Source organism: Eulemur rufifrons, chromosome 2 (assembly GCF_041146395.1).
Source record: "Eulemur rufifrons isolate Redbay chromosome 2, OSU_ERuf_1, whole genome shotgun sequence".
NCBI lineage: Eukaryota > Metazoa > Chordata > Mammalia > Primates > Lemuridae > Eulemur > Eulemur rufifrons.
Window position 1 is genome coordinate 102,687,614 of NC_090984.1, and position 13,691 is coordinate 102,701,304.

The 13,691-nt window shown below is 52.9% G+C and overlaps 1 protein-coding gene across 3 annotated transcripts in view; it reads left to right on the top strand.

Annotated features, from left to right (window-relative positions):
- The window catches only part of ESRRB (estrogen related receptor beta), a 102,201-nt gene that overhangs the window by 60,490 nt on the left and 28,020 nt on the right, over positions 1-13,691 (top strand). For 2 of the 3 annotated variants that reach the window (XM_069465147.1, XM_069465149.1), the window contains one exon: positions 6,302-6,418. The exons of the other annotated variant lie outside the window; for it this stretch is intronic. In XM_069465147.1, the coding sequence (XP_069321248.1) occupies positions 6,302-6,418 (117 nt within the window). The remainder of the gene's footprint in view (positions 1-6,301; positions 6,419-13,691) is intronic. 3 annotated transcript variants of the gene reach the window in all.

The window sequence follows — 13,691 nt, forward strand, 5'->3', positions numbered from 1 at the left end:
GAGAGAACACTTAAGATCCTGGTTAGGAAACACTAAGCTAGTTGCTTCAAGTATGGGGGGATGGGTGGTGGGAAGGAGCATGTAGCTTACCTGGGACAGAAGGGAAGATGTCACCAAGAAGGCCACATGAGAGCTGAGGTTCCAGGGATGTGGGGAAGTTCACCAGGAGGAGGAATTGAGGAGCTGCAGATCGAGGGAGGCGTGAGAGGGCCGCAGGCTTGCCGGAGCCTGCAAACTGGGGGCCGCAGCTGGTGGAGATTAGGGTCAGATCATAAAGGGCCTGGTAGGCTTTGCCCTGGAGTATAGGTTTCATTCTCTGCAGGGTGGGGAACAGTTGGAGAATTTCTTAAATTTACATTTTAAATTAATTTCTAACTCTTATCAATATAATATGTGCCTATAGCTTAAAGAGTATAATAGAAATATACATTTTATAATGAGAGATAACAGTTATTGCTCTACCTAGTCTCTCTTCTTCCCAAACCAGAGTTAACCATTAAAAAAAAAAATCTTTCTTCCAGGCTGGGTGCAGTGGCTCACGCCTATAATTCTAGCACTCTGGGAGGCCAAAGATAGCTTGAGGTCAGGAGTTTGAGACCAGCCTGAGCCCTGAGCAAGAGTGAGACCCCATCTCTACTAAAAATAGAAAATGTAGTCAGGTGTGGTGGTGCCCACCTGTAGTCCCAGCTACTTGAGAGGCAGGAGGATCGCTTGAGCCCAGGAGTTTCAGGTTGGTGGGAGCTAGGCTGATGCCACGGTACTCTAGCCCGGGCAACAGAGTGAGACTCTGTCTTAGCGATTTTGACATTATTTCTTGACTTTCTGTTATGGAAGTTAGCTCCAATTACATGACTCATCCCAACACACACAATCTTTCAACTGCCTCAGTGTGGTTCTATCATAATTTTTGGTTAAATCTATTTGCCTGTTTACCAATTCCTTTTAACACGTCCTTGACTTTTCTCCTGGGTTGGATTCCCTGTTTTCTGGATCCTACCTCTTGCTCTTTTTTGGTTCACTCGTTATTGGGGGAGCACATGCTCCATGGGCTTGCTTGAAAGGTGCAAGGGAGGTATATTGTTGATACCTTGTATCCGAGGAAATGTCTTCATTCCCTCCTTCAGCCCTCACCTGAGATTCGTATCTTGGCTTGGAACAGAATTCTGGTTGGAAATAATTTCCTCCCAGGATTTGGACACCATTGCTGCTTTGTCTTCTAGCTCTGGTGCCTGCTGCTTCTGAGGTTCTACAGCACAGCTTGCTTCTTGTCTGGGATCCCCTGCTTTAGCTCCCTAGGCTTCTACTTCCTCCGTTCTCGGAGACAGTTCCCACACCTGTGCAGCCAGGCTCTTGGGCAGACATGTAGACAGGTGTGTTCAGTGTGCCATGATAAATCAGAGCTCCATGGAGGGGATTGACCTGGGGCCCTTATCAACCTGCCTCCAGGGGGCAGAGGGCAGAGTGGGGGGGAGGGGGAGACAGGAGGCCTCACGGGACAGGCGGGGCCAGGGTGGGGAGTGTGAGACCCGGACTGTGGCAGAAGGAGAGGAGGGAGGAGCTACGGAGGAGGTAGGCGGAAAAGGCTCTTGGGAGCAGAGAGGGCAGAACCCAGGAGGCCCCTCGGTTGCTGACTTGGGTGCAGGTGGCCAGTCACCCCTGTGACGAGACAGGAAATAGAGTCAGAGGAACAGGCTGGGGGAGGACGGGGGTTCAGTTTGAGAAAAAGCGAGGAGCCCGGAGGACCTCCCCGTGGGCACATCAGCAGGCGATGGGGGTAAGGGCGTGAGGCACAGGCAGCGAGCCGGCTGCGCATCTTTGCCAAGTGCGTGATGGCAGCAGCCAGTGGCGTGAGTGAGCTCGGCCATCTAGCGGGTGAGGAGGAGGAACAGGTGGAGGCAGAGGACGCTGGGCAGAGATGGCAGGGAGGGCCTCTGTCCTCCAGGAGCGAGATAAATCAGGGAGTGGAACCAAGTGATTGCCAGCCCGGTCCTTTCACGCCAGCCACCCACAACACTGGCCACTCAGGCCCTGACGTTAGCCACCAGCCTCTGAGCCCACAAGTCCCCAAAAGCTGTTTGTCGAAGCTTTGCATCCCTGAGCCCGGGGCAGGGCGGCCCTGCTCCCTGCAGCTGTTTGTGGACAGCGGATGGGGGTGCCCTGGGGTTTCCTCCTCCTAGGGCAGCCTGGGGTCAAAGAGAGCTGGTGGTGTCAATTAGCCCTCCATCTTAGGGTCACACAGAAATCCCAGTCAGGTTTTGGGTGTGCCTGCCTCCTTCCCACAGGCACGAGCAGCCTCCGCGCTGAGGTCTAGCTATGGGAGGCAGATCTGAGTGTTCTTAAATGTCAGAATGGATGGCTAGCCTCAGGTCTGACACCTGGAAAAGACCTATCCTGGGTCCTCTGGCCGTACCTACCCTGGCAGATCTGCCTGAATATAATCATAGGAATGGCAAGTACATGCACTTCACTAAGTTCTTTACATGCATTCTGTCTCTGAATCTGTGTAACTTCATGAGATGGGAACTGTACCCATTTTATAGATAAGGAAACTGAGGCTCAGAGAAGTTAGGTGACATGTTCGAAGTGGAGTCTACATATGTCTAGACTGAACAGACTCCCGGGTTAGAACCCTGAATTTAGGCTACCCACTGGCTCTGTCCTGTTCTGTGAGAACTCAACCCCAAACCTGCCGCACCTCAGCTGGTGGGGGGTGGGGGTGTGCACGAATGTTTGCCACCAATGTCCTCTCCCTGAGCTCTTCTGGCCTCCCCTCGAGAGACCACAGGGATTCTGATGAATTAATCTCATCACTTTATCCAGGAGGCACTTACAAAAATTACAAAGCAAGGCCAACCAGCCTGGCTTTTCTGGCAGCCAGCCGCTGCAGCCATAAAACAAATTGAAAGGAACAAAAATAAATAAATAAAAAATTAGAACTCTGTCTGTCTCTCTCTCTTTCTCTTTCCCTCTAGCTGACTCTCTCATACACACACACAGCCCCCCAAAGGGTTGAGAACCATGCCGGAGACTTGCGGTTAGCGCTCAGTCCTCTTGTCCGGGGACAGCACCAGTACCAGGTCCACACGCCCACCTTAACCCGCTGTGGGCGGTCAGGCGACGGGCTGTGGTCCACCCTCCCACAAAGGCTGGCAGGCTGGCTGTGCAGCTGAGAGCAGAGCACGGGAAAGTGGACAGAGGGCAGGGGGCGTCCCCAGGCAGCACGAGCCCCCTGCACGGCAGCTCAGGGCAGACTGGAGCTGGCCACCTGGGTTCCAGTCCTCACTCTCCCCCATCCTAGACTCTGCTCACCTTTCTCATCTGTAAAACAGAGAGAAATATATTCACCTCCACGGTGGATGGAAAAATTAAAGCATCAATGGACACAAAGCAGCACAGTAGTTGCTCCATAACGAGCACTTGCGGTGTTCACTCAGCGTGGGTCCAGCACCTACAGGGTCCCAGTCACTTGGACTGCAGAGCGGAGCCCGTCTAGGTCGGGGAGGCAGACAGGTATGACAGAGGCAGCGGTGGGGACGGCAGTGGACTGTCAGCACAGAGAAGGCGCATCTCCGCAGGGGGGACCCGGAGAAGTAGGCAGGCCAGGGGTGGAGGGAGCGGGGTGGGCTTGTCCTCAGCTGCAGGAGCAAAGGCCTGGAAGCCTAGGAGATCAGGGAGTTCCAGGAACTGATAATTATGCAGAGTGACAGGGAGTGGAGGAAATCAGGACACTGAGGCTGGAGGGGGAGGGAGGGGTGGGGAGGGTGGGGAAGGGTGGAGGCCAAGTTCTACCCAGCCTTCTAAGCCAAGATAAAGACTTGGATGCATTAGTTTATACGTGTGTTTTCCTCTTTTCTGTTTTATCCTCTTCATTGTATCATGCTTATGAATATTGAATCTAGTTCCCGGGAAGCCACACAAGCTAAAGTGCTCTAAGAAATGGTTAGAGACCGGGCGCAGTGGCTCACGCCTGTAATCCTAGCACTCTGGGAGGCCAAGGCGGGCGGATTGTTTGAGTTCAGGAGTTCGAGACCAGCCTGAGCAAGAGCGAGACCCCGTCTCTACTAAAAATAGAAAGAAATTATCTGGACAGCTAAAAATATATGTAGAAAAAATTAGCCGGGCATGGCAGCGCATGCCGGTAGTCCCAGCTACTCGGGAGGCTGAGGCAGGAGGATCGCTTGAGCCCAGGAGTTTGAGGTAGCTGTGAGCTAGGCTGATGCCACGGCACTCTAGCCTGAGCAACACAGTGAGACTGCCTCAAAAAAAAAAAAAAGAAAAGAAAAGAAATGGTTAGAGTTAGATACAAGAGGGGGAGGGCCCAGAATCTTGACCCCTTCCCCTTCCCATCACCTCCCATCCCCCAGCCCCCTCCCTGCAGGAGGTGGGACAGAGAGAAAGGTGGCACCGGGGACTTGAGGGAGAGAGCGTAGCCTCCCTCACCTGCGGATCTCCAGGGTGCTCTGGGGAAATCTGTTTCCTCGCCAGTAAAACTGGGGACAAGAATACTCATGAGCTGTCGTGGGCACTCAGGACAATGAAGTGATTGTCGCTGAGTGATTTTGCTACTTAGAACACTCTGTCAGTGGTGGAACATGGCTCATGCCCGTCCCCAGAAAATGCAATAGGAAGTGGTTTCCGTATCCCACATGGGCAGGCTGTGACACAGGGAAGCCCGAGGACACTGTCCTCCCCTGATGGTCACCAGACTGGCTCCACTGCTGGGTTAGTGACAGGGGCCTTCCTTGGAGGGTGGCACTTCCAATCTCCCCAAGCTCCTTGTGAGATGCAAGGGTGGCTCTGTGTGGCATTGAGTAACTGGCTTCTGCTGCCCAAGTCTCAGTTTCTTAGTCTGTGAAATGGGGCAGTGACGTGCCTACCTCCGAGGGTCGTTGTGAGGGCCGAGGGAGCTGATGCATATTATGCGTACAGGAGGTTCACGATGCATCTCAGCTGTCATGGCTATAACGGGAATGGGGTGTGGTGTGCAGGATTCAGAGGACAGGTAGGCCTCGAACTTCTCCCTGTGTCCTCAGGGGGTGGCTGTCTGGGGGCGGGGCAGGAACAAGAGGTGTGTTCTAGATCAGAGATTCTGTTCTCTGAAAACCACGGGCTCAGCAGACCTCCCTGACTTTGGGACAGGAGTGGAAGAGACACAATGACAAAAGCACTGTGGCATGCTGGCTTCCGTGTGTAGCTTTCAGTTGCCCTCTGCCCCTCCCCCCGCCTTTCTTTCCACCACCAGGCACATGATAGGTGCTCAGTGCGCATTTGTTAGATCGGTGTGGACAGGTCAGAGAACAGAGGGTACAGAGGCAGCCACGGCCTCTCCCGACCAGACTGAAGCCTCCCAGGAAGAGGCCCTGAAAAGAGACAGTGGCCTCTCCAGAGCACGGGACTTCAGCTCAGCCTAAAGAAGACCCATACATTTACACTGCGCAGAAACACTTGGAAAGCTCAGGTTTCCCATCTGTAAAATGGGCGTAGCATTAGTACCTTCTTCCTGGATTGCCACTGGGAAGGACTGGGATGAGTCACTCGCCACATTCCTCTCGCCTCTGTGCTGCTGAGAGTCCTGCCCTTGTGGGGCCGACAGCTCCCAGGAGCGTGGGGTCAGGTTCATGGGAGCCAGTATTATGACCCATTTAAGGAGTGACCTGGAAAATTAATCCTAGATTCCCTCTGCCCTATGAACTGTGCTTATAAAATGACCGCCTCACGCTGAATAGAGCTTCACAAATGTTAAAGCAATGTTCCACACGTCTGTCCTTCGTTGTGTAGATCTCACTGTTGTGCAGATGAGGACATTTCCACGTGGTGAGAGGAAAGAGATTTCCTCCAGGTCAGCACAGCTGGGTGGCCTGGGCCTCCCAGTGGATCCAGGCCTGATCCCTGTGGGCTCGGAGTTCCCAAGAGGCTTTTTCCACGTACTGGGGGGCCCAGGCTGAGGCCAGAGTGGTGGTGGTCTGCGCTGGTCTCTAGTCAGTACAGGGGACATTCTCTTCCTGGGCTAAAATGCCAGCTCAGTGAGTTTTGATGTCCCAGCTGAGTGGTGGCTTCAAAACAGTGGGGACTATCCTCTGGAGAGTGTTTCTCCAAGCAGCTGCCTGGCCCACCCCGACTTCCGTGTGGAATAGAGTGCGAAGCGTTCTGATAAGCGTCTCAGAGCACCTACTTTGAGCAGCCTTCCCTGTGGGACCCCCAGGGTGGGGGGAGCTGTGGGTCCGGCTAACTAATCCCCATCCAGCCTTTCACCGGGCCGTGGGCCGTGGCGCCTGGCAACCCTCTCTGTGTCTGGTTGCAGGGAACATCGAGTACAGCTGCCCGGCCACCAACGAGTGCGAGATCACCAAGCGGAGGCGCAAGTCCTGCCAGGCCTGTCGCTTCATGAAATGCCTCAAAGTGGGGATGCTGAAGGAAGGTAAGAGGCTCCTCTCGCTGGGCAGTTTCGGGGCCCTGTGAGATACCCCCGAGCCGTGGACCTTCCCCAGGCGACGCACGTGCACTGTGCCCCAGGCTAGGCCCACCCAGGGGCCATCTCCCCCACGCTCCTTTAGGGAGGCGGGAGTTGGAAGTTCTCTGGTGAGTGTCGCCTGGGGACTCCTGGCCCCACCTGGGCCCTAGACAGTTGGGGCGCTCTGGGAAGGCCCTCCTTTGGGGGCAAGCCCCCTCGCCACCCCAGGAGGGGCAGGCTTGAGAGGGCTTGAGGCTTTGAGGCTGAAAAGGGCAGAGACGTTAAGGCCGAGGATGATAAATCATGTTCCCCTCACCTGCGAAGAATCAGCCTTTGTTGTCCAGCAGTGGACAGGACGTGGCTCTGGCCTTCCCTGCACCCGCTCTCATCCTCTCTTCCCTCTCCTTTCTCCCCCATGGCCTCTGTCTCCGGAGCCACACGGTCTGGCGTGGCAGCCACAAGCTGCATGTGGCTCCTGAGCGCCAGTCCCAGCTGAGATGTGCTCTGAGTGTGACAGACATGCCAGGTTTAAAGGACTTCACAGGACCATGAAAAACAGTATGAAATCTGGTAGTGATCATCTTTATCACTTGATTGCATGCAGAAATGGTAATACTCTGGATATGTCAGGTTAAAGAAAACTTTCTGAAACTAACGTTGAATGTGGCCTTTTACCTTCTTTAATGTGGCTCCTAGAAAACTGAAAATGACACGTGGACAGCAGCTCTGGGTCTCCTCCTGCCTCACTTTCCCTGCTGATCTGCCCAGTTCGAGGAACCCCAGTCAGTACCATTTGGGGGTGGGTCCCGTGTGTGTGTCTGTGTGTGTGTGTCCCTCCCTTCTCCAGCTTCCAGGGAAGCCAGTGGAAATTCTTACAGATCAGCTTTTAAGCTTCTGGGCCTGGGATCCTTCTAGAAGTGGGAGGAGGCAGGAAAAGAGGTGTGCAGAGTGATCAGGAGGGACCCCAGGGGACAGGGAGGGGCAGGCCTGGGATGCAGACCTACACCAGGAGGGGGAAGCCTGGGGGGCCCAGCCTTGGGAGCCCAGGGTCACCCCTCCCAGCCCTCTCCCAGTGCCCTCTGGGGAGGGGTGCGAATTTGTGATGCTTTGTCAGTATGACAACTTGGACCTTTGTGAGCTGTGGAAATTGGAGCCCCCACTTCCATTTTCCATTCCAGGTACCCCCCACTCACCTCAGCTCAGCCCAGCGTCTGTCCCCCTAAAACAAGCCCTCGAAGCAGGTACTGAGGCCTGCTTGTGTCTATGCAGCACTTTGGCCTTTCTCATTTCTCATAATGCATTTCTCATCGATCACTTCATTTAACCCCTTTGCGATGGAGAGGACCCCTCAGCTGTTAGACATAGGTCAGCTGCTTTTTGGGGTGTCAGCTGAAGAAGGAACCCTCTTTCCAGATTAAGAATAGGCTGTAATTGGACCTGCCGAGAGACTGTCTGTGGGCTTTGGTTTTGGTTCATTTTGACTGCACAGTTTTGGTCTTGCCCCTGCCTACACCAGGCTCTTCCTGCTGCTTCAGAGCCTCCTGGTGTTCACAGAGGGGGGAAACTGAGGCACAAAGGCCCATAGAAGCATGCCTTAGCGCTGGTCTCATGACTTCCCTCTCCACATGGTTGTGGGAACCTGAGGGTTTCTAGCCTTGGAGAGACTCATTCCTCTTAAGTCCCAGAGATGGAGCTGCCACTTTCTTCTGGGCAGGAGGACACCAGGTCAGAGGGGAGCCAGCTGTCCAGCCACTCTGCTGGTTGGCGTGTGTAGCCTGTCTTTGCTTACCTTATGGCGTCCATGGAACTTAGAGCAACAGGAAGCTTCTCACTGTTATCAATATACCCCAGAATCTTAAGGGTGACAGAACTGAGTCCTGCAGGGGTTGGGGCGAGATGAGGCTCCCACCCTCAGTCACCCCCTCGTTTGAGGGGAGCTGGGCCCAGGGCCTACAGCCTCCTTGGTCCGTGCTGGGTCACCCCCAGGGCATAGGTCAAGGGTGGGGGTGTGGAGAGGGGACCACCACTCCATGCCTGGACCATCTTGCAGTAATGAGCAGAGCCTCTTTAGGGCCACCCAGTGCTGGGAATAGATGGGGGTGCTTTGTAGTGGCCCCCCCAGGAAGGGGGAGGTGGTGAGGGGGATGCACTGATGTCGGGGCAGGGGTGGCCAAGTGCCCAGCTGATGGGCTGCAGCGGCTCTCACATCCAGACTGGCACTTGTAAGAGAAGCGAGATGGCGCTATGTGTCCCGGGGTTACCGTGTGGGGGATGCTGGGAGGACGTGGCCCGAGGCCTGTGCTGCCTTAAGTGGGGAGGGTGTGCAGGGTGAGCCCCGTGGTGACATCCCCCCACGCTGTAAATAGCCCTGTAGTTGACGGCCTGTACCCCGGGAGGCAGCTGGGGCGTCCCAGGCTGTTGGCGGGATCTGGGCAGACACCCTGAGCCCAAAACGCCCCTTTAAGGAGCTCTGCCTGAAGGAGGAAGACACACTCACCAGGACATCCCCTCCCCCGTTCCCCACCAGTGCTGGCAGGTCTAAATCCAGAGGGGAAAGATGACACAAAAGCTCCCAAGTGTGGACAAAGCAGAGAGCCTCCTTCACTTTCTGTCCCCCGCAGAGCCCTGGTGAGATCCTGGGATCTGAAGCTCCGCGGGGACCGGCCCCCTGAGGAGGAGCGAGCCTCATTCAGGAGCCTGGGTCCCTGCCAGGCAGGGGCTCTTGGCAGCTGCCCCGCTCCCGCTTTTGTTCGGTGTCCCTCCTGGCTCTGCATGCAGGGCCCAGGCCCCCTCTGTCTTCCTCAGACTCCAACTTGACTCTGAAAGGCAGACCTCACCCCTCCCCGGAGCTTCTCGCCTGCTTTAGGTCCCACAGTGGGCCTCTGGCATTGGGGGTGTTGGGGGGCCAGGGGCCTGGGCCCTGAGTCTTTCTGGAAGGGGAAGACTGGGAAGGGACAGGGTGAATGCCTCTGCCCTGTCCCTGCCACCACCCACACAGCAGAACTCCGCTTCCCCTCTTCCTCTCAGCAGCTCTCCTTTCCTAAGTGAAACAGTCGTGGTTTGGGGGACCAGCAGCTGCCAGGGAAGAGGTCAGACCTGGGGTTTCCTCTGGCTCACCCTGTCCCGTGAGGCCCCGGCGGCCCAGGGATCCCAGCTGGGAGGACTGCTCACGTGGTCAGGCCCGAGCTGTGTCGCTTCCCTGTACCCTCCTCCCACGCTGTCCTGGGACCAGAGCCCACGGTGGACCGCAGGAGAGGTCCAGGGGTCTGTTTTGCTTTAAGCAAATCTATTATCTGAAAACCTGTATTTTCAGGGGAAAAAGTAATTATTCTCTGTTAAAAATTGAATACAGACTCAGAACTGGGTGAGGAGTTGGCGGCCCGCATTCTAGTCCTGGCTGTCCGGGTATCTCCCACTTGCATCATTGCTTCACCTGCAGAGCAGGGGTGTTGTGATACCAGTTCTCCATTGCCAGGTCAAGGTGGGGACCAGAGGGGACAACTCCTTGGCAAAACCCACCGTGGGATGACTTAGAGATATCTGCTCCCTGGGTGCATTAAAATACTGTAGTGTTTTGTTCAAAACTGGTCTCGTTTACACTCAACTTTTCAGCAGCCTGCCCCTCGCGTTTGGTGCCGCAAACTGGTGTCCAGCCGCCCTGATTTTCTTCCTGGATTCGCTGCTGGGAATCATAGAGGGTGGCATGGTCTTGGGCTGGCCCCCTCTCTGGGTTCTAGGATCGGGATGAGGCAGGCCTCCCCGCCTGGCTGGGCTGTGGGCTAACTCGGCCCCTCATGCAGGAGAACCCTGGAAAGCCATTGGCTGCATTTCGTGGGATGCTCCCCGAGTCCACAGTACAGCTCCGGGATTTCGACTCGTCGCCACAAACTTCACCTTCTCCTCACCTCACTTCACCTCCCTCAAGCCACCGGCCTCCCAGGCCCACTCTGTTTCCTCCCCATCGGCCCCTGCCTGCCTTTCCCAAGTGTTTTCTAAGGGATATTTGATTTCAGTGAAAGCTGGGCTGACATCCATGCAATATGCTCCCACTCTCGCTTTGTGCTTGTTGGGGAGGTGGAGGGCTCCCCCGGGGATTCTGGGTAATTGGGTTAGTGGCCAGCTCGTGTCAGGAAATTAAAAGGAGGCCCCGATCAGGTTCCCGCTGCATGGGGTTTAATGGCTTTGTATTTATAGAGTATTCCGCCTCTAGCCCATGCCAGAAATACCACTTTTCTGGCCCTGTGAATGAAGAAAGAGAATGAGAGATGGCTTGCCTTTAAAAATTCTTTTTCTTTTCCAAAATATATTAGTGTGTTGGAAAAAAAAAAAAAAAGCAGCTCTCAATTACTTCAGAGAATAGTATTGAACTACAACCTGAGCGCTCCAGTGTATGTTTGTAGCCCTCCCGAACCACTTTCCATTCTACACAGCCCCTCCCCGCACCACACACACACACACACACACACACCTGACAGCTCACAGGAGCCTCTTGTGTGCCCTAAAGCTCTGGGCCACTCAGCCACAGTGACCTCTGGTTGGGAAGTGTTGATTGAATGAAGACTGAGGTGATCTTGTCTGTGCCGAACTGTTATTACTGCCCAGTGGGAGCTGCCGGTGTTCCCACGCATTGGATAACAGGGTCAGTGGTCACGTAGGCCCCATGGAACCTCAGCTTCGCCACTTGTCAGTTCCTTGGGCAAAGTACTTAAGCCTCTGGAAGCCTCCCTTTCCTCTCTGTAAAATGGGAGTGATAATAGTGCCCTTGTCACCTTGCTCCCAGCCTTCGGGGAAAGCCCGTAGAGTTATACCATGAAGGCTGATGTTGATTGTGGGTTTGAGATAGATGTTCCTCATCATGTTATAAAAACGATTTTCTTCTGGGATCCAGAAGGCGGCTTGGAATCTCCCATAGCCTCTCCTCCCCCTCCGGCTGGTGATCCTGCTTCACATTTCCTTGAGAAAATAGAAGTCAAGTGGGGAATTTCTTACCGTCCTACTGTTGAATCCAAACCTACCAGTTTGTGTGTCTATGTCTTCTGCCTTCTTCCTGTCAGCACAGATGTTTTCACTCCTAACAAAAGCCAGTCCCCCTCCTGTTCCCTGAATCGCTCTCCTGTCTGATACTTTACTCTGATATTAGTAGCATCTTCTCTGCTTCCAGAGTCATCACATTCTTCCTCACCACTGGATCATTTTCATCAGCACGCAGATATTATGAAAACAATTAATTTTAAAACCCACAATTGTATTTTGACCTTTTATCTCCATCCAGATCTGCTACTTTATCTCACTCCCTTTCTCAACAAAATTACCCAATGGAGCTGACAGCACTTACTGTATTTATTCACTTCCTTAAACCCCATTCACTCTGTCAAGAAAACTTTTTTAAAAAGTAGACATTGAATAGATCCAGGGAAATATTCATAGTATGTTATATTAGGTAGGGTAAGGCTAAGCTTCTGTAACAAAGAGACTCCCTTTCCTCTCTCCAAAAAAAAAAAAAAACAAAAACAAACAAACAAAACCCCAGAAAGTGGCTTAGGAAAAAACAAACAAACAAAACCAAAAACAACTAGGAAACTTAAGCAGGTTAGCAGTTTAGTTCTCTCTCATTTCTCATGTAACATTCTAAAGGTTACAGATGGTTGATCCAGGACTGGTTGGCCGCTCTGCCATCCTCAGCATGTGGCTCTCGCTTGTGGACCCTCAATTCTTTGCATCTCACAGACATCCACCAGGAGGAGAAGTCTATGCCGGGTGATGTGAAGGGCAGGACCCGAAGTAGCACACCTGTGTTCTTCCTGTCACAGCCCATTGGTGGAACCCAGTCACATGGCCACGCCTCTCTGCAAGGGAGTCTGGGAATTGTAGCTGTTACCAGGGATACCACGTACCCTGCTGAAGCTCAGTTGGTATGGAGGAAGGGAATAACATATTTTTGAGGACAACCCTTGTTTGTCAAAAACGTGTCAAGCATGAAGAACACTGACACCTTCCACCCAGGAGGAGACAAAATTGCCCTTACCTTGGAGGTTCCTCCTGCACTTTTCCTTGTTTTCATTCCCTCTTCGCCGCCGCCGAGGCAACCACTATCCTGGATTTCACTTTGTTTTTCCTTTGCCTTTTTTTATAGTTTTGCCATTTATTTGTATCTCTGATGATATCCTGTTTTTTACTTTTAGAAGAAATTATATATTTTTCTGCTTCAATTTTTTTTTTAGTCAATACTTCTGAGATGCGTACTTCTTGTTGCACGGTGCTGTACTTAATTCCTTTCCATTTCTGTCTAACAGAAGTCAGACAGTAAATGTTTCAGGCTTTGTGGGCTTATAAGGTCTCTGTCATAAGTACTCAACTCTGCTGTTGTAATGACACACACAAGATGTAACGAACAAACGGGCTGTGCTCTGATAAAACAGGCAGAGGGCTGGATATGGCCCATAGACCACAGCTGGACAACTCCTGCTGTACACTGTCGCCACGTGAGTTTAGGAGAGCTTGCTTAGCCTGTCTACTGTGGGTAGGCATTGGGGCTTCTGGGTTTTATTACATATGCTGTGCATGTTTTCCTGGTTGCACATCTGTAAGGTCTTAGGGGCCTGGGAGTGGAAGCACCAGGTCTACGGCATCTTCAGCCTTATCAGATGATTGCTCCATATTCTCACCAATGCTTCTAATTTTTGCTAGTTGTGTATAAAGTGGTATCTTCTGATTGCTTTAATATATATTTTCTTGACTGATACAAGCATATTTCATGTGTTTAGCTAGTTAGGATTCCTTTTCTTTTTTTTTTATTTTTTATTTTATTTTATTTTATTTTTTTTGAGACAGAGTCTGGCTCTGTTGCCCAGGCTAGAGTGCCGTGGTGTCAGCCTAGCTCACAGCAACCTCAAACCCCTGGGCTCAAGCAATCCTTCTGCTTCAGCCTCCTGAATAACTGGGACTACAGGCATGTGCCACCATGCCCGGCTAATTTTTTCTATATGTATTTTTAGTTGTCCAAATAATTTCTTTCTATTTTTAGTAGAGATGGGGTCTCGCTCTTGCTCAGGCTGATCTCGAACTCCTGACCTTGAGTGATCCTCCCACCTCGGCCTCCCAGAGTGCTAGGATTACAGGCGTGAGCCACCGCACCTGGCCTAGGATTACTTTTCTGAGGTGAGGTATTGTCCAAGCCTTTTCCCTATCATTTATTTATTTATTTATCTTTAGAGACGAGGCCTCCGCTCTGTCACCCAGG